Consider the following 21,413-nt stretch of genomic DNA (forward strand, 5'->3'; position numbering starts at 1 on the left):
TTTTTAATTGAGCCATGAACCTCATATGCTTATACCCATTTGTGGGAGAAGCTCATAACTAGCAAAATTACCACAAAAGTTCAGTTATTTCTACCCTATACATTTACTAGCAGATTAATCCAGTTACCCCGATAATGCTCATGGTTAGGGGTGTGACCGAGTCGATCTGTAAAATGCAGGTTTCAGAGTCGTGATCATTCAACCAACAGCCTGTCACCCCTCCAGCCTCTGCGCTGAGCTCACCTGCCCGCCCAGCCAGTGAGACACACACCCTCCCCCTCCAACAAACCCTTTAGTGGTTGGTATCGTCACCGCCAGAGCAGAACTGCTTGTCTTCTCTGCAGATGTTTGCTTTTGCTGAGACAGGGATGTTCTGCTTTCATGTTACCTTATGCAACACATTTATTTAAACAGCCCCTTTTCAGGTTTCTTTTCATTTATTCTTCATCTGCTTGCTTCTGCTAGTGGTAGTACAACACATTATGACCAGGAGATTCTGTAGTGAAGCCAACTGCAAGGTCTCCATCACATCCACAAAGACATGCTGCCTTAGGCCATCTCAGGGACATCTTGATAAACAGGTCCATGTAGGACTGTAACACTTCCACAAACCAGCTCTGTGGCAGCCTGAATGGCGACTTCCTTATTATTAGTAAAATGTCTTTGTATACATTACTGATCAGCAAAAGTTCATTAACAAAACAAGTTAATAACACAGGCCGAGGTTGGTATTTCTAGGCAGACCAACAGGACCTGGCTCCAAATGGTTTAGATTTTTGAGGCTGACACACACACCAATCTTCTTCCTTGTGAGATGAGCAATACACAGCTGGGAAAATAGTGGCTGGGAAATTTTTGCCAATACACTCTTTAAGACGCAGCTGTGCTTTAAGATATTTTCCTGCCAAAATGTATCCAGGTGCCCAACAAGGGCCACTGATTCATACTGTAAGTCCTTGGGAGATCAGGAGCGACACAGAAACCCACTACTTGTTCATCTCAACTTATACAGGACATATAAAACATTAGCATAATTAATAAAATGGAGCAACTTCTGGCTTGAACAGATGAAAGTTGTGTCTGTGACATACCTGAAGAGGATGAATGGCAGCTTTTCTTTAATGACCCTCTTTCCACAGCAACACCGGTTTGGGAGACACTGTACGAAGGAATTTAGTTAGGACAGAAGCAGGGGATGGCAACATTTGTCCAGTGTGGCAGATTTAACAGTCTGCTGCTGAAACCACAAAGCCAGGATAGCCTCGTGGGTTAAACCTCCCAATTTAAACAAACCTGGGCTTAATCTGCAGTCCTTTGCAAAAAGTAGTTTGTCACTTTGCAGGACAATACACCACACGAGTACAGAAACGTCCTTGTTCTCAGCCTAGACCCTCCCCAAACCACCGTGCACACCGGCCACCCTGATCTGTCAGACGGAAGGCTGTCACCATCTCCAGCAGGGGTGACAGGGTACCAGCACCCACACTTAGCTCAGCCCGGGCACGGACAGGGCCACCGCTCCGCACAGACTTGCTCCCCCAGCTGTGGGGGACACAGCCACCTAGCGGCTTGTTCTTCAGTGAGGGACTAATTTAACCTCATGCTATATATATATATATATGGATGTTTTGCAGTTCACAAAATCACAGCATGGTCAGGGCTGGAAGGGACCTCTGGAGATCATCTAGCCCACCCCCCTGCCAAAGCAGGCTCACCTGGAGCAGGCTGCACAGGGTGGTGTCCAGGCGGGTTTGAGTGTCTCCAGAGAAGGAGACCCCACAGCCTCTCTGGGCCGCCTGTTCCAGGGCTCCGTCACCCTCAGGGGAAAGAAGTTCTTCCCCATACTCAGAAGGAACCGCCTGTGGTGCAGCCTGTGCCCGTCGCCCTCGTCCTGTCGCTGGGCACCGCTGAAAAGAGCCCGGCCCATCCTTCTGACAAGTATTTGTTTATCATTTAAAATGACATACGTAAGGGTCCTTCTGGCCCTTAAGGTATTTGCAGACATCGAGAATATAGATCCCCCCTCGGCCTTCTCCTCTCCAGGCTAAACAGGCCCAGCTCCCTCAGCCTTTCCTCCCCAGGGAGATGCTCCAGCCCCCTCACCACCTTCGCAGCCTCCGCTGGACGCTCCCCAGCAGTTCCCAGTCTCTCCTGAACTGGGGAGCCCAGCACCGGAGCCAGCGCTCCAGCTGTGGCCTCGCCGGGGCAGAGCAGAGGGTGAGGATCACCTCCCTGGGCCTGCTGGCCCCGCTGCCCCTAATGCCCCCAGGGCACCATTGGCCTCCTCGGCCACCAGGGCACACTGCTGGCTCGGGGGCAACTGGCTGCCCAGCAGCACTGCCAGGTCCCTCTCCGCAGAGCTGCCCCCCAGCAGCTCAGCCCCAGCCCGTACTGGCGGTGGGGCTGTTCCCCCCCAGGTGCAGGACCCTACACTTGCCTTGGTGGAACTCCATCGGGTCCCTCCACACCCAGCTCTCCAGCCGGCCCAGTCTCGCTGAACGGCCGCGCAGCCTTCGGGTGCACCCGCCGCTCCCCCCGCCCGGCCTCCTCAGCCTTGCTGAGGCACCCGCTGCCCCTCGCCCAGGGCACCGGTGGAGAAGTGGAACAGGACTGGGCCCAGCGCCGACCCTGGCAGCACCGCGAGCCACAGGCCTCCAGCTGGGCCCTGCGCCGCTGACCACGGCCCCCTGAGCTCTGCCCTCCGGCCAGTCCTCGGCCCACCTCACCGCCCGCTCGTCTGACCCGCGCTCCCTGAGCTCACCCACAGCGGTGGTATGGCAGACAGCGTCACAAGCCTTGCTGAGGCCAAGGTAGACATGGTAGTTACTTCTATGCTCTTTATTTTATTCCGAAACTACACCAAACCTAGAAAGCCATGCAATAAACCTAACACCTGGCAGCAAAAATTTTGAGAGAATGCTTTTCACCAAGTTTCTATTACACACAAGGACTAAATAGCAATCACATGTAGTGAAAGATAAATTCAGATCACAATTCCAAAATCTAATAAAATTCAGTTATGTTGGTAAACTAAAATCCTACAAGAGTATAAAAGGCTGAGTTCAGATGGACCGTTTTCCTACAACATCAAAAACCAACTAGAAAAAGAGGCACCTTTACATACATGGTAGGAAAAATCTTTTTATTCTATGATTGTTGTTTTATGGGGGAACAGGTAATTGAAACACAACAGTAACAGCACATACGCAGTGAAGGTGATTTAAATATTACATATATGTTAACATCTTCTATAAAAGAGGCTGAGATACAGTTATGTGGTGTTCAGCCTTCTCCCCTCAAAGCAACCCCCAGCTGTATGCAATGCTAACTCCAGTAAGGAAATTGGACCCCAGAATTTCCTGTTGTCTGATTAGAAGCAAGAGATCTGCTGATCTTTAGTCAGAGTTGGGAAAGTTGTCTTTGCTTTTGCCCATGAAAGGTTTGAGGTTCAGCCACTGGTTTGCGTACCTGAGTCATACTTCACCTTTATAAAAAGAACCAACAGAGCAGCAATAAAAAGTAAACTGTATTTTGTTTTCTTACGCTGATTAAAAAAACAGACTCTGTCCTTTATATCGTAGATGACGAAAGACACTGAGGGTTAAAAAAAAATAATCAATTTCCAAGAAAATATCCTTTTCTTTCCTTCCATTTAAAATCTAAAATTCCTTTTCTTGAATACAAAGCTGTCAAATTTTATTTTTGGAAGCATCCTCATCATTAATGGACTTCTCTTCCTTTTTGTTTTTAAAGGGTGACTGCTAGTATCAAAACACAAGTTTTTTAGGCACCTCCCATGAGAATTCATTTCTTCCAAAGTGACCATAACATGCAGTCTTCTGGTAAATGGGCTTTTTTAGGTCCAAATCCCTGTGTGTGTAATAAAAAGAAGAGAAAAATATTCACATTGAGATATTTCATGATAATTACATTAAAATCCTGACACCGATACCTATTTCACATCCTTAGTTAAGCAAGCATATTCTGGATATATAAGCATACCAGCGAACTTCTCCAATGGAGAACCATAAAAATGACAACAAAACTTAAATGTGAAGTACTTTAGGGCTACAGGAGAAGTCTCTATTATTGAGAAGTACCAACTTTAAAGGGAGAAGATGAAATAACCTTCAATTCCTTTTGTAAAGCAAAACATATCTTTTTTTTACAGCAAAATAACTTAAAATTCTTGGAATACAAAAGTTGTTTTATTTTATTTGAATTCCACATACTATATAAGGCCAAATGTTGAAAGTATATGCTTCATATGAAACTTGAAAAGTACATTTGTTATCCTAAAAGATATGGCACACTGGTAGATCTGTAAAAAGTATCAACGGTGAAGTCTGACAGAATGACAGAATGAGGGAAAGTCTCTTTTGTACTGCATGGAACAATCTCATGTCAGTTCAAGAGGCTGACTCTTACATTGTAACATCTAATGGCTTTGTAAGAAACCGTTTCTAGGATGTCATCACCACGATGTTTTCCTTTTTATGTGTTTCTGTACCTGACAATGACTCCAGGCCGAAGATCAAAGTTTTTGTGCACGATGTCCAGCAGCTCTTTCTCTGTTTTTTGGGAAGTTCCGTAAGTGAACAGTGAAATGGACAGTGGATGAGCAACCCCAATGGCATAAGAAACCTATGGCAAAAAAGACACCATCGTTAGCAAATAAACACCACACCTCAAAGGGCAACAGTACGCCAAAGAAGAAAGCATTCATTCATGAATCGTTTTAGGAAAACTAAGGCCTCTCCTCCACTTCCATACTTGCTCAATCTGTATTTCTAGAAAAAAGAAAACTTGGAAAATGCTGAGGTCTCAGGAAAACTTTCTTTCCTGTTAACCAATCATCCCATGATCATTTCCATGACAGTACGCGTCACAGGGCTGAGGGCTCACTAAAAGTCCAGAAAAACAGACCATAAAATGAAAGCTAAATGAAAAATTCCACCTTCAAGAAGCTGATAGGCTATTAGTGATATTGCAGTGGCCTTGAACCAAGCACATCAAGGTCTTCCTTCCTTCAACCCCAAGCCACCACCAAGACTGCTTCTACTACAATGTCTTGTATGATGTGTATTCAAAGCTGAAAAGGAAAAACCTTTCTGAGACAAGCCACATTCATAGCAAACCATACCTGCACCAGAACGCGGCGACAGAGCCCAGCTTTCACAAGAGACTTGGCCACCCAACGGGCCGCGTACGCAGCTGATCGGTCGACCTTCGTATAGTCTTTGCCAGAAAAGGCACCTCCTCCGTGGGCTCCCCAGCCACCGTAGGTATCCACAATGATCTTTCGACCAGTAACACCAGCATCACCCTGAATCAGTAAAAGAATTTGTCTGGTTTTGCAATCCATCTTATTGCAAGTCTCGTGCAAGGCTATGCCTCCTCCTGAAGACTACAACAACAGGTAAGTTCACCACATATGGATTGATGTGAGGTAGTGGAAGGAATGAACTTGTCTCACCGAGCTACAACAGTGGCTATAAATGTTCTTTAAAGCCAGATTTGTAAAACAAGCCATTCACAAACTGTGTTTGGTAATCAAGCAAACAGGCTTACACTCAGATAGCCAGAGCATGCTGCCTGTTTCAAAAGTCAATGTTCCAGGCAATATGGCAACTTTGGCTTTGAAGTGACCTATCTACCACATCCAAACTGAATACAGAATATTGCCAACAAGCTATGTGCTATAGAGGGACCACTGAGAGAGTTTACACTGTTAGAAAAAGAAATAAATAAAATCAGGCTTTGACATCTTTTGGCCAAAATCAGAAGTTGTGTGACTATTAAAGAGCAGATGTCTTTTTGTATTTACTATTGAAAGGTATGTCAGTGCTACCTTATGTACACCATTACACAGAGGCTGGCACCCAACACTTCCCGTACAATACCATTACAGAGACTGTCATGCAAATATGTCCTAAAAAACACATTTTCAACTCCAAAATATTTATAGTCTAATTTAAACTATACCCAACAGGTATGGAGTAGTAGGCAATTATACGTAATTGGGAAAGAAGGATTATTTCTTTCTAAGAACAGATACTTAGAGGTGAATATTCTAAAATATTAAATAAAGGATGCAGATAACCTTCTAACTGCCACACAGCTATCCTGATTGCTTCTCACAAGTACTTGATATTTTCATTTTATCTTGGTTAGATGATCACTACCTGGTTAACTGTCTGACCCCTCAATTTACTAAATGCTTAAGCTTTCTGATGTAAATGGAAACAAGTCAAATTTGAAATTCAGTCTCCACCTGTGCAGGCAAGTTTGGAATTCTTTGTCTACAGAATATCATGTCAGTAAAATTCAACCGCTGGAATGTTTGCATGGCAAACACAAGTGAGGAGTCAAAGTTTTTCTTAGAAAGACTGTGCACATACACAGAAGAAAACCTTTGGCACTGTTTGTTCCAATCTGCTAAGAAAGCAGTGAGGTGTAAGCCTGAATGGCAGATAGCTGACCTTGCCTAAAGGATCCTGTCCTCCTGGGATTCTCGCAAACCTTAATTTGTGATAGCACAGACAGTTGCACTAAGGACACCTGGTGTGCTAACAGAACTGCAGAACTGAGTGGGAGGAAGAGAAATGGACAGGTGAAAGGAAAAAAACCCAACCCCCCAACCCCACCCCCATCCCACTTTAAAGGTGCTGAAAGAGCACAAATGCATTTGTAAAGTGTGCGGAAGTCAGTTTTGCAATGACTGTAATGTTCTCACAATACCAGCGGGTGTTGCTGTTGGGAAAATGGTGACAGCAGCAAAATGACTAATTTTGCCACAGCCAGAATTCAAGGTACCACCAAGATCAAAAATGTAAGGTGAAAATCCCAAGCTAAATACACATGTCTCCCTTAGGTGAACTGAACTGGTGATTAAGACAGCCTTCTATAGCTAGAATTGTTAAAAATAAAACTGAGTAATACCCTCATGAAAAGTAATCAGAAAGTTCAAGATGTAAAAGACAAGGAAAGAAATAGTTATTTTCTGGTTGCTGCAATGCTATTGTAAATTGCGTAAGTGATGATAGCAGTTGTAAGGCCATGGACACACAGGGAGATTGACCCATACTAAGTAAACTTATCCCAGGTTTAAAAAGCTGCAAGCAGACACTGCAATGTGCCTGTGTTTGCATGTGCAAACACAAGCAATACAGTTCCACCACAAGTGTAGAAAAGGTATTCCCGGCTGGCTTACCAAACCTAATTACATTACATTTTTAAATGGGTGCAAATCGGTGCACACCTGAAAGTTTTCATATGTGTAGCCTTCTTTTTGTAAGTAGCTATGACGGCTGCATTGGTTCACTTGCTCCAAAGTTACAGTTCAAGTTTGCCTCTCCATTGTCCATAGTCTAGGATGTCAATGATACACAAAATTACAGCAATGCAACCGATTCAACTACCAACTACACAAAACCACATTTTTTTGTGTAATCATTATTATAACGATTGATCTCAACACCTTCCAACTTGTTCCACTGCACTAACGTAAAAAAGTCACAGCACCTTCGGAATAATTCTGGCAAATTCCAGTAAATGAACTGGACCTAATTTCAGGAAGGAGCTTTGAAACTTTGCTGTGATAGTTCTGAAGGGAACTGAAGACTAAAACATTGGGAAAGATGAATTTGTTTTTGAAAACTAAATCTCAAAAGTCCTGCTCCTGCAGAGCGTGGAAGTTCTGCCTGACTTCTGTTGAGTGCAGGATCAAATTATATATCCCAGCTTCTGCATTGCCTAGATAAAGCAAAAGCAACATTTATTTTCCCACCAGGAGAAGCCTATCAGAGCAGACCAGCATCTTCAGCTCTCACTGGCGCCAGGCGGAACGTGAGACTACAGATCTGAAAACCAGGTTCACTGTAAGAGAAGTGTCTCTTGTCCGTATCTCTGTAAGGACCGCTCTCCATGAGAAAGGTCTGCGTGTCTCACTTGGTGCTGGGCTTGAGGGTGTGAGGAAAGCCAGAGCTGGGCTGTACATTCCACATGCAATGAAAGATTCAGCTCAACTTGCCTGCCTAGTGACAGGATGCATGACATAACCGTGCCTCAGAGGTTACTTTGGCATACAGCACATGAAAACCTGGCTGCTTCTCCCATACATAACTGCAGTTTTATATCTATATCTATACATAACTGCACTAGGCAGCTTGCTTCTTACACCCTAGGACAGACATGCCAAAGAGCCGAACATTTCTTTAAAGACAGACACCCAATGACAAAGGCAAGCTGATAAAAGCCCCAAAATAATACAACACGAACCTGAGGCCCTCCAATAACAAAACGTCCACTAGGCTGAAGGTGATAAATAGTTTTCTCATCCAAGTATTTTGCAGGGACAACAGCTTGGATCACGCGATCCTTCAGGGTCCTGCGCATATTCTCCAGCGAAATGGTTTCATCATGCTGCACAGATATCACAATGGTGTGAACACGCACTGGGATGACTGCTCCATTCTCCTGGATGTACTGAACTGTGACCTGGATAGAACCAGGAGAAGGAGGAAGAAAAAGAACAAAGTTGCTATAAAACTTATTACTGGTCTACATCAAATGTCGTGCTGTGCTATTCTAAGAGGAAATTTATACCAAAATGTCAATGCTGACATTACAACAATTACTGTGCACATTGTTGCCAAGGTATGAGAAATGAAGCCTATTTTCTCATTCTTCATTTTTGCTGTGCTGAGAAAAAAAAAATAAAAAGACTCAATATGGACAATCTGATTTTCTATGTAATTGTCAAAAATGTTGTCTTTTGGTTGGGATTTCCAGTGAAACTCCCAAGCCTCAGAAATTTATATTCTCAGCATATCTTCAAAAAGGCCAACCCAAATCCCTACGTATAAAAAAATCCTTTGGATCTCCTGTCACCTTTTCAATGAAAACAGACCATTTAGGTCTGAAGGGTTAAATGTTTCTTCACCAGTAGGTGGTTCAGTGCTCCTAGCACTCTGATACAGGTTAACCACCTACCAACACTCAAGGAGACAGTATCGCAAGCAGTGGAAATGTGTTATCTGCTACTTGTACGTTATTCTGATACTCTGAACAACATCAATTGCTGTCTTTAAATATACTTAAGATTTATGGAAAGGAACAGTGTTAGCTTTCAACTATTTGGACTATCCATAGCAGTATTTACCTGTGTCTTAGAGTCAGGCCTCAGCCAAGGAAGTTCTCCATTACGCCTCAGCTCTGCTAACCTGGCATTCAGTTTATGAGCAAGAATAATTGTTAGAGGCATACATTCTTCTGTCTCATCTGTTGCATAACCAAACATCAAACCCTACAGGAGGAGAAGACATACTTCAATCACTGTTGAAAGCACTACAACCAAAGGCGGCGAGATTTCATCTGAAGCAAAGAGTAAACAGTACCCTCAGGTTTATTTTTTACTGTCTTACATTGCAGTGCAAGAAGCCTAAACTCAGATCAGGCTCCAACATGTTACGGTGTAATGAGAAACAAACCACATTCCTAGAATTTTTCACTGAAAGCCTGAAGGTTTACATGTTGAGCTGGAAACCTGGACAAAAATGGAGAAGTTTCTGTGAAAAAATCTGGTTCTTTCATAAAAAAAAACCTCTCAACCTGTTGGAACAAAATAATTTCAGAACTATTCTGTCGTGGGAAAGGTGTTATAATTAGCTTGGAAACGCTGTAGAGGCTTTTATGTACAAGTACAGACACACTTTTACTGCAACTGGCATCTGAAATTTCAGGGGAATGGGATGTGAATGCTCCATGAAGGACATACCATTCAACAGTTTAAGGCACCTGCCTCAGATTTTCAATGCCACATGCTTCTAGTCACAGCTTCTACTGCTTTTCAGCCATGTTCCCTGCACCAGATTATCATTTGTTAAATAGCGTTAGCAGCATTTTCTTTCTCCTCATCCATTGTATGTTGTAATAAAAAAAAAAAAAAAAAAAAAGACAGGAAGGTACTTTGATACCATTTGATACTTTTGAGGCCATCAAAATGCCAAATAAAGTCAGATATCTTTTCATCTTACGTAGTATTATGTCCCCATGACAGCATAAAAGCATTTTAATTTAGTCCTCAAGGGCTTTTTGAACAATATTAGCTTGGCTCCTAGACTCTGATATCTCCACTTATGATTCTCGACAGTATTGTTATAAACTAGATATTACTACTAATGACAACAACAGTAAATGTTAAACTCACTCATATTGGCATCAGTCAGATTATGGAGTTTTTATGGTAGCATCTTTCTCTTGGGAACATACCATAATTATCTACATGTGTTATTTAGCTCATAGAAATGCATCTTGGACAGTCTTAATTATGTGGAACACCTATTACAATAGCTGCCTCTGGGAAATAAATGAGAACGAAAAGTACTCTGGTGTATTTGCCTTCATTGTACTAATGCTGAAGACAGTTGAAACAGCGCCTAATTTTTTGCTGTGTAAAATCTCAAGTGCTCAGTGAAAGTGAAAAAATCCTTTGTTTATTCCATCTTACAGGACAAGCCTGGCTGCAAGATGAATGGTCTAATGAATCTAAAGCTACTCAACAGAAACATGAAATACATATGCAAAAAACTTGCTAAGTTCTAAAGGACACATCCTCGGCTACTACAAACTGACAGAGCGTTCCTGACTTGCATGGAGTGCTATGACAAATACTGGGCAAAAGTCTGTCCTCTATGGATTTCTAACTGTTTTAATAAAAAATATGTTTGCTATTCTGGGGTAGCCAAGATGGAAACATGGAACTCTTCACATGGGTTTTGATTTAGAAAATAGGGCAATAAAATGGGATAAACTTTTTCCATTCAGACAGCTTTGATGGTTTTGATGTGGTTAGGTCTACCTGATCTCCGGCACCAACATCCTCTTCATTCCTGTGTAGATGAACACCCTGAGCAATATCAGGTGACTGCTGTTCGAGTGCCACTAAAACATTACAAGTCTTGTAGTCAAAGCCTATTTGGAGAAAAGAATAGCGGTAAATTAGCTTTTTCTGTCACAATTAAGTAACATGGAAAACCATATGACAAAATTTTCATTCTGAAGGGTACTGCATTCAGAACTCAAAACTTAACTTATTTTTAGGTTGTTGGGTTTGGGTGGGTTTTTTTTGTCAATACAACACTTGAAACCTTTTCTGGGAGGAGGTGGGGTATACAGGGTTGCCTTTATTGCTTGTTACTGCTTGTTTTCTCTTGCACTGGTACCCTGTGCCAAGCCAATTCAGATTATGAATTGTTAACTGCAGAAAAGTAGTCTCTAAAAGAAAGTAAATAATGAGCCTCTCCCAAATAAATAGTATTAAAAACCTCTACATAAATTCCTAGGCGCTGATGTTTTGAGCAGCTGAAGGCTCTGCGCTCTGATACATTATTTGTAAAGCAGCATCTAGACCTAAACCTCTTATGAGAGTTCATGCGAGAGCTACAGACAGAGGGGAAAAAAAAACCCAGATTCAAGTCTCACAACATATTTGGAAGTGGGAATTTATTTACATTACTTTGAAAGACTAAAAGGAAGCTTTTAAAGAGAAATAGAAAGACTTAGAGAAGATTGTGGCAAAATTTTCCACCTGTTCCTAGGTGTATTAATAGTAACTTGCTACTCTCCAAATTCAGCCTTTCCTAGAACTGTAGCTACTGGCAGCTGCTGGCCAAACTCACATTCAGCCAATACAACATCCATACACATCCATATGCATATGATCCACTTGGAGAACGCTCTTCACCCTCTTTCAAGTAGGCTATGTGGAAAAGAAAATTGTATTTCTGCGTGCAATTGTTTGTTTTAACTTTTTGTTTTACTTCTGCATAGAAATTGTTTTTTATGGGTCGTTGCATCTTCCTTTATAATTTTTGGCAGTTAGGATAAGAAGGAGATTTATGACCTACTACATTTGCCAGCATTTTCTGAAAGCACTGCTGTTACGTGACAGTAGAGGTAACTTGCAGATGTGCTCCTATAATATTCTCCCACCACAATTTCCCTGCAAATTCAATAGCAATTAAAGGCCTGCAGGAAAAAACTTTTTTTAACCAAATGCTCTTGAAAGATACACTTCACTGTAACAGTGGAATATTTGTAATGTATAAACAGATACATGGCAAACCAGAAAGTTTAATGTGTCTTTTTTTATCATTTGTACGTTACACAAACTGGATTTGGACTGCAGACTCCTCAGCGTAGGAGTTGTTCAGAGCTAAGTGAGTACCTTGCACAGTGAGAACCCGCTTTACGCCTGGGAATTCTAGGTGCTACCACAATACAAATATATAATGGTACAACAAAATTAACTAGGTTTCTCCTTCCCTCACTTTCACATCCAGATGCATCGATCGGCTCCCCAAATGGATAACTAAGATTAAAGTTCTCGCAGGTTTGAAGGAGTGGTAGGTTCTGTGGCTCGAGTTGCCGTTAAGTATCCTGGCCTAATACTACAGTTCAAAGTATATTCTGCCTAGTGCCTTTCAGTTTTTCTGCTTACTGGGACAAAGCCAAAAAGTGTATCACGTAGTGTCATGTAAGCAGCTTTGACAGAGGATATTCAGTTTTTATCAGACTTGCTAAAGCCCGTGTATGGAAGTGGTGCCAGACTTGGGTTGCAGTTGCCTATCGCTTGCCCTTCAAGGATTTCATGAGTTTTTCCACCAACCTTTAGCTGAGTCATCATAGCCAATATGTCTAATTGCATCTCGGACAACTCGTTGATAATCCACAATAGCACGAGATGTGATCTCACCACAGAGCAACACCATTCCTGTCTTACATACTGTCTCTGAAATGAGAGATGAAAACAGGATTACAACAGCAGAATAACCCAGCCCACTAAGGCAAATAACTATGTTTGTGATGATAGTGATTTTGAGAGAACTACTAGCTATATACAGTGTAAGTCCTTTCTACCCATATTTTTAGTATTATTAGCTCCTTCTACAACAAATTCTTTTCATATCCACTGTCTGCCTGACGGTAAGGAAAAGACCAATATGTCCAATTTACAAATGGGAAAGTCAAAACACTGAACCTGATTCAGCAATATGCACAGATTTTAGGGAAATACAGCACTAAGCCGTGATTTCTAAATCCACTTCGTCACTCTAAGATAGATACTGAGGCTAAATAAAACTCAGAAGGGATCAACTATTTGGAAAACTTGCCTCCAGTCCCAGGAGGAAGAATCTGAAGATGGGGTTTAGTTACCTAATACACGAACTGGGCTAAAAACCTGAGAGCTGATGGTACAACTCTTTCTGAAGAGATTTTTTTTCAAACCAGTAGTTATGGGCACTTGGACTGAAAAATTAATACCTTATTAAATACAGCAAATGAGCTTTTCAACAAAACATTCAAATATTCTTTCAAAAACCCACTGTAATGAAGCCAAATCTGTTTCTCCCAGGAAAATTCAGTCCACACACAAAATAAACTATCCTACCCTTCTATAGCCTGCTTAGGCTTTATCGAAACTTCGTTTCTTCTCATCTCTCCTTTACTTGAAGACTGTAATTCTTACTTAATTTTTTGAGAGCAAAATGAGTTAGCAAATGATAGCAGCATGTTCTCTGCAAACATCATTAAAAAAGAACGGTGACTGAGTGCTGACTTAAAGCAAAGCAGCAAAAACTTACCACAAGCAACCTTGGCATTTGGGTCCTGCTTGAGATGGGCGTCTAGTACAGCATCGCTGATTTGATCACAGATTTTATCTGAAAGACATCAAAGTTGTGATTCAAAACCATAGCACTCAAATCAAAACATGGACTGTTTGTGTTTCTTTGAATGGGTAGGCATTTCAGCAAGGAATTCTTTTATTGCTTAGTACTGGAGTATTTAAAGTTAACTAAGTAGAAAAACATGGAACATCCTGCAATCAAAGTCAGTAGATGCAACGGGGAATTCATTTACTGCTGTAAACTAATACTGACTATAACTTTATCTGTAGTTTTCTGCACCTAAGTGTGAAACAAGTATGTTATGCATAGATTTACCTGAGAGGCCCGAGAGGCTAAGAGGCTTTATTCCCAGCCTTCTCCTTTGCCAACACCACGAGCCAATACAGCACACACTCCACATCAGCAGCATTCTAACAAGGTCATATTCCACCAGCAGCTTCCATCTCCCCAGCAGAAAGTTAGAATGCACTGGACCAGCACTGCTGGTAAAACCTGAGAAAGTGTTTAAACTAGTACAGATAATGCGCAGCTCAGAGTCAAGTGCCTGTTTCACCTTCGCTGCTTTTCACTGCTTCCTACTACCCTGCAATGCAAACCTCTCAATACTCACTGCAACCCGCCTAAGGCAGGGGGGCGAGCAGCACGTGCAGAAAGCAAGAAGGGGTCACCAAGCAGTTTGCCTGAGGTAAATCTTGAGTTTATCTTCAGTTACATCCCATATACAAAGGTTTCAGCTGAGGTTTACCATCATAATCTTTTCTCTTTTTCTATCTTTCTTTTCCTACCATTCTAATAAATAATGAATCTTTATCAAATAATGTAGCTAATCTAAAAGGCAGCACCCATAACAATGCCTTCCACATGAAAATGGTATCTTTTTCTCATATTTTGATTGTATTCTTGTTCAAAAAAGTGTAGTATTGCATACTATGTTTAGATGTTGCCACAACATGCTGTGTGGCAAAATAATCTCCTGCCTTGCCATTTGCAGCACCATGTGTTGGAAAGCAATGTTTTGTAACAGTATGTCATTAGAGACTTTATACATTTAAAACCTCAAGTCAAACTAGTTTCTCATTTATTTTCATGAGGATGGTGTACCTTTAGCTAAGAGAGACAAATCAGACTAGAGAACCAATGTGATCCTGACGCTCTTACCTCCCATATTAACCCCTTCAACACAAAAGACAACTAGCCAATGTAGGCTGCATTGGAAATGTCGGTCTTGCAAGAGCTGTGCGTGGATTATTAAATTGGGACAATTATTACCGAACAGGAATCAGACACCATTCTTGCAATTCAGTTAGAAGTCCAAATGAACCTTGTTTAGCAAGACTGGGGACAAAGGTAGCAGAAGTTATTAAAATGCATCTCTGCTTGCTCTCTTCAAAGTTTCCATTTTTATAAGGAAATATAGCCATATTTTCAAGCAGAAAATCCAAAACATATTAATGAATATATGTAATTTTTTTATTACCTGCATGGGACAACAAAGCAACTGGTATAGGATGACCTTCTTAGTGCAGGTTCAATGCCCTGCAGTAAACTCCTAGTGACTGGGACTGCTTGGTAGTCTTTATTTCAATGTCCAGAGTTTCTATGCCAGGAACAACCTCTACCCCTGTCCTTGCTCCACATGAAGCATGTCCCACCTGCATTAGATGCCAGTGTCCCATGTTTGTCTAAGTTCCCTATATGGCACATACAAGGGTATTATATGCCTTCTTTCCAAAACATTCAAGAAAAGTGCAGGCAATTCCATATGCCTAATTCATCCTCATCTCTCCTCATGGCACCTACCTGGTACAAAGAACCTTATGCTGGTTTTGCATGCTGTGGTTGAAATTAATTTATAAACTAAAATTTTCATGAAATATCTTAAGGAAGCATTAGCCTTACTAGGTAGTGAAATCAATAAGTGAAGATTTAATAGGATGTTTTCATGGTTTTGGGTTTGGTTTTTTTTGCATGAACTGTATCATTAGTACCTACCGAATTTCAAGGATATTGGTAGATAGAAAGGCAGCTCTTTTGCTTCCCTCTCAGAGAAATAACACGGCAAACACTCACGAACAAAAAGCACAGTCCACATTTACAGAAGGGGAGAATTCATCTTACAAAACTGTTACTCCAAGAAGATCACGACAGAGAATCAGATTAACAGTCATCCATAGAAATTAAGTTATCTCCATACAATAGCATTAGTGAGACTGCTACAGAAATGTTAGATTCTGGTGGTGGTGTTCCAAAGGTGGCATTACAAAGCAGTGGGAAGGCTTAGGGCAGACTGACAAGAATGGCCCCAAATCAGAAAAGATTCATCTTACAAGATGAAATCAATCAAGCTCAATCTAGTTTTGAAAGCCTGAAGGAAAGGTGACCTACCAGAGGAAATCTCTATAGGCATTGGAATCACAGTCTCTAAGAACTCAAAAGTAATATGCTGAGAGAAAAGGTTTTGTCTGATGGACAATAATGTAACTACAGTTGATAGCTGAAAATTAGAGACACAGGTAAAGATTCAAAAATGAAAATCTTAAAAGGGTGAGAGCCATTGAAACCATTCATTTTGAGGTATGCAGGATTCCTTGTTCCTTCAAACCTCTAGATGAAAATTGGGTATCTTTTTAACAGGTATGAATGAATTTCAACCATCATCTACAAGCACGTTTAGAATTACTGCATGAAATATTATTACCCGAGTATGAACGTACGACCAGATTATATATCAAAGGTCCCTTCTGGTCTTTAAAATCTATGTGAGAATTTAATAAATTAAAATAATAAATTAGAATAATTCAATCTGCTATACCAATAGCACACTTTTAGATTAAAATAGGCTGAGACAAATCAGTTTGACAATTTGTGTTGTTGGTGCAACACCCAGCAGCTCTAGTGCAACTAGATCCGAATACAGCCACAGATATATCTATCCAGCCTGGAAAGAGAAATCTAGCTGAATGATTGGCTGAATAATGCATTAAATTAAAGGCATGCCTATTAGTAAAGGTCTCTGGTGTAAAATAAAACCAGGCATTCTATTTTTAGCAACGCTTAGCAGGCTTTGTGCACCCTTCATTCTGTTCTTTGAATTTCTCATCTCAAACGACACATTTCTTTTATTAGTTGCTAAATGTGATAAGATAGGTTTGTCCATTATTTCCTTCCTTTTTTTCATTCCTTCTTTTTTGGAAATGGGGAGAGTGTAATGGACAACTTGTAGTGAGGCTTTATCGTCTAAAAAAAAAAGATGTAATAGGTAAGAATTCAGTTCATGCATACCTTCATATAGCAAATTACTATCCAATAGGACAAATACTGCAAAAGGGATGTCCACGCTGAGGATTTCTTAACTGAGCAGGAAAGTATTAGATAACCACAAATTCTTTTCATTAAATCCAAACATCCCACAGACCCAGCCTTATGGCAGAGATGTCAATTAGCCGTAAAGCAGCTCTTGCTAACTATACAAGGAATGAATGAGTCTAGGGGAGCTGATGAGAAACCCTACTCAAATGGCCAGTTGTCAAATTACGAAGCAAAGGAAGCATTCAACAACAAAAGTGATCTCCAATAATTCGAAGGAACTTCACAGTTTTCCAGATAGCTATATGTAAGTTTGTTAGTTGAAGCTAGACTATGTAAGAGCCCAACACAAGCCACGACATCTGCAAGTTCTCAGGATCTCCCCAAGAATTCGGTTTCAGGGATTCACCTCACACACACACAGAAAAATCTTTGAACAGTAGTAACAACTGAAAATGTAATTCAAAAAAGCTCCACCCTTCGAAGTACAACAAACAGGTACAACCACACTCCTAGCTTTGATGGGGTAGTAAATATAATAACCACTGAAAACTTCAAAAGGTAAGGTTGGTTTTCTTAAAAACCTGTGATCATCAAAATAAAAATCAGTATTTTCAATGATACATTAATTATATCAACAGAAAAAATAATTTAAAACTAGAATATGAAATTATATTTTCTAAATACGATAAACTGAGCAATTCTGAGTTTTCTGGTAAAAAATTAAAACAGTGAAGAAATGCAGATACTTATCATAAGTACTTCATCAAAAAATTTTCCACCAAAAAATGTTTCACTAGAAAGCCTGAATAGCTGAATTGTGCTGGTTTACATTTTTCCTATTTAAAAGACTCTTGAGGAGTGCTAGGTGATAACGGCAGTAGTACTTCAATATTAACACTACACTGTTTAAATATCTTGTACATCTGTTCTCTTTGTTCAATACACCGTTTGCTGAAGTATTATGTATACTGTTAAGTATATATGAAGTTAGATATTGTTAAGTATATATAATGTTAGATATGAGACATGCAAGCATCAACTTGCTGGGAAGATCTGCATTTTCTGTTTGTTCAGTTGGGTTTTTTTTCTTTTGCGATTTTTTTCCGTGAATATCCAGAAGATAAACATATGTTTTTAATAAGGTTGAAAATCTAAATATCTGAGGGTGGTTTTGGCAGATGTTTTCTCTTATACCTTTAAAGAGATTCCTTGATACTTACTGGAAAACTGAATGACATTCTGTTTGCGGGCAATTCCACCTGAAGTCACACCAGATAGGAGAAGGAATTAATCCTAAGTGGTTTGGCACCTGTAAGACATTGTGGGTCAGAGAAACACACAATGCCTTTCAAAGCACAGTGAAACCATTGTGCACCATGGACAGACACTACTGGACAAAGCAAAATGGAGCAGTGACAACACTATCTAAAGAAAAAAAAAAAATACCAAACTTTCTCTCCCCATGCTGCTATCTACGTGCTTTTCTTATATTGAAATAAAGAAGTCATGTGTTAAGTCTTCAGAGAATTTGGAATTTACCCCACTAAATGCCACGATTAAAGACCTGGAAGGAAGTCCCAAATTTCACACCCAAGTGATTTTGGAGAATTTGGACTGAGAAGATGGGATAAACAGACTCTTCTACAATACCTGCACGTTAATTATTGCCAGCTACCACTTGCTTCTATGTAATCTGGGCTTCTTGGCAATACGCAGCTCTTAGGCATTGCACAGGTACATGGCTGCTCTCTGTATACCCAAATAAATGCGTATGTAATCGCTCCTGCTTTGTTTATTAAGAAGGAGGTCTCCCTTAAAGCATTCAATCCCCAGCTAACGTAATCAGAACGATTCACATTTCCACCAGACAAAGATCTGCTTCAGGATCTTTACTTCACATAATGCCCTCTGGCAAAACTGTACTATCACATACAGAAGAGAAATAATCAAGAACACACAAATTACCCGCTTGGTAGCAAAGAGAGGAACTCAAATCTCACCCTAAAATTCTAGTGCTACTGACAATGTCAGAAGCTCAGCTACAGCCTTGGCCCCATTTTAAGGAAACAGCCAAGATTTTCCCAGGTGATAAAACCTAATGGCATATATACACCTCTCATGTAAAACCGCAGACAGGGAAAGGGGGGGTTGCCTAGGATGTAAGGGTGAGCACTGCTGTCGGAAACCAGAGCTATTGCTGAGACCATTAAGACCTATTGCTGGGCTGTGTTCAGGAACAAGAATTTGCAGGAGCACCCAGAGTTACTTACTGTCAATCTGACCTCCCCTGACCTGGAAAATCTGCATCTTTCCTTCATCATAAGCATCTGGGTTTTCAGTACCCTATGTGAAAACCTAGGCTGCTTAACGAAGTATGAGCATCACAGTCTTGAACACATCCGAGTAAATTCCAGCTTTCCACTCCCTCTACAACAAGCCTCTCAGGCGGCCACTCCGCATTTCCCCGCCCCAGAGATCTGGTACCCTCTGCCCACGGGAGGATGCACACGAATCTGACAAGTGATAACATCCTTTCCCAAAGGCCTGCCCAGTACTTCAGTGCAGGATGGAAATAATGTTCATGGGGCTTACAAGAAGGCCTGCTAAGGGCCAATAGAGTTTTTGGAGATAAAGAAGGGAATGTGAAGAAGAAGTAAAAAATAGGCCAAATTCTAAAACAGGAAACAAGACAAAGAGAGAATCAGTAAAGGAAGGAAACCAAGGGACAAAGCTAAACCTGGGGACTCAGCTGAACTCCCCCTGTTCTGAGACTTATCTATTATTGACCCATGGGATTAACAATAATGATTAGAGGAGCATAAATTCTGACCTGTCATCTTTGGAAATACAATCATCCATTTAAAACTACCATATTGTAGAATGTCATTTTTCCTATGAAACTACACTGCGCTACAGACGCTGAATGTAATTATATAGAAATTTGAGATGGGACCTATGTCCCAGGGACCGAATGGGGTTGTCATTTTCTGATTGTGTTACATCAGAAAGAACCCCAACTGGCTTAACCTGATGTAGCTGCCTTGACATTGACAGAGATGGACTCAATTGCATCAGCCATGGATTTGATGTGCAGTAATAAGTTAATATTATAGAAGAGTATCAGAATTATAGACACAAAATTCTCATTTGTGACCTTTTGATTCTCTGCTATGCCATTCCACCCATTTGTGATTTATTCACATAGCACAAGTACAGACCTGAAAAAGCCTTATTATAGCAAAAGGTGCAGCATGCCAAATTGGCTTTTAAAAATAAATACACTTTTCAGGACATCAAACAGTCTATTGTCCCCTGGCCTCATTTGGGGGGACACTTGCTGTTGACATAAGGTACATGTTTATGGCGGATGAACATTTGTTTTCAATAAAATCAAACTAAGCTCTGCTGACCATACAGAAAGTTTAGCAAATAACTGTCCACTATTTGCTTAAGCAATTCCATATATTGCATCAGATAATGGTATGGGGGGGTGGGAAATCAGCAACTTTGCCATGTACAGCTGCTGGGACCATTGATTTTTAAAGGCTTTAAAACAGCCTGCTTAGAGATATTCCTGTCGTGGGTGACAGTTTTAGAGCATAGCATATATGCAGGACAGTTTCACAAGGCTCCTAAAGATACGGAACTTGAGAAGCAAGCTATGCGTTCTTATCCATATGTGAAACTCGAGTCTATCAGAGAGATAGTACTGTCCCCACAGTAATACTGAAAGAAATTCAGATGAAAAGAAAGGAGCAGCAACCATAAACCCTACTGCCCTCCTCAGTGTAACACACACCCAGCAAAAGTACGTAAACTCCCACTGGAAGCACCCTAGGTATAGCGGTTCTATAGTCTATATGGACAAGGTCCAATAGAAATAAAGTAAAAAGCGCTCTGTTACAAATAACTTCCATAATAAGATTAATAGTAGATGAATTCAGGCTTTTACAACTTTTTAAATGAAAATATTATTCTTTTTAAACATTTGCCAGAGCTGGTTTCTTACCTGGATGTCCCTCTCCCACCGACTCCGATGTGAACATGAAAGCCCCTTCATCATCCAGCGTGTAATCGCATAAACCATCCACTGGCCCATTCATGACTGTGATGCTTTTCCTGATGGATTATTAGAAAGTGGTTGAAGAGTTCTAACTTTAGTGCCTTCTCTTAAAGGAGAAGGTTTTTTATCAGCACGACTATTGCTGTCTTCACTTATTACCTCTTACACTAACTTGAATTTCAGTGTGTGAAGTGAGCATGTGCTTGCACCTGTGTACACACGCAAGGAGTATGCATGTGCCTGAAGTCTGTATCCCTACCTAGCCTGATCTGTCAGTCCCTGAGCTGCTCCTATATATGGAAAAGTGAAAGTGCCTAGATAATCATGTGAGGAAAATGGAAGAGCCCATT

General features: G+C 40.8%; 1 protein-coding gene across 2 annotated transcripts; it reads right to left on the reverse strand.

Annotated features, from left to right (window-relative positions):
- Positions 1 to 3,125: 3,125 nt before the first annotated feature.
- Positions 3,126 to 21,329, reverse strand: MAT1A (methionine adenosyltransferase 1A). 2 transcript variants are annotated; one of them, XM_037400200.1, is made up of 10 exons: positions 21,010 to 21,329; positions 18,221 to 18,259; positions 13,647 to 13,724; positions 12,671 to 12,793; positions 10,862 to 10,974; positions 9,164 to 9,307; positions 8,281 to 8,499; positions 5,144 to 5,326; positions 4,511 to 4,644; positions 3,126 to 3,870 (listed from the first exon to the last, which is right to left on the reverse strand). In XM_037400200.1, the coding sequence occupies exons 1-10, from the start codon at positions 21,101 to 21,103 to the stop codon at positions 3,768 to 3,770; spliced, it is 1,230 nt and encodes a 409-aa protein (XP_037256097.1). In that variant the 5' UTR covers positions 21,104 to 21,329; the 3' UTR covers positions 3,126 to 3,767. The 2 variants fall into 2 exon arrangements, with proteins under 2 accessions (XP_037256097.1, XP_037256098.1); XM_037400201.1 differs by lacking the exon at positions 18,221 to 18,259 and having other exon boundaries at positions 21,010 to 21,328.
- Between the last annotated feature and the right edge of the window lie 84 nt (positions 21,330 to 21,413).

This window comes from Falco rusticolus, chromosome 9, assembly GCF_015220075.1.
Source record: "Falco rusticolus isolate bFalRus1 chromosome 9, bFalRus1.pri, whole genome shotgun sequence".
Taxonomy (NCBI): domain Eukaryota; kingdom Metazoa; phylum Chordata; class Aves; order Falconiformes; family Falconidae; genus Falco; species Falco rusticolus.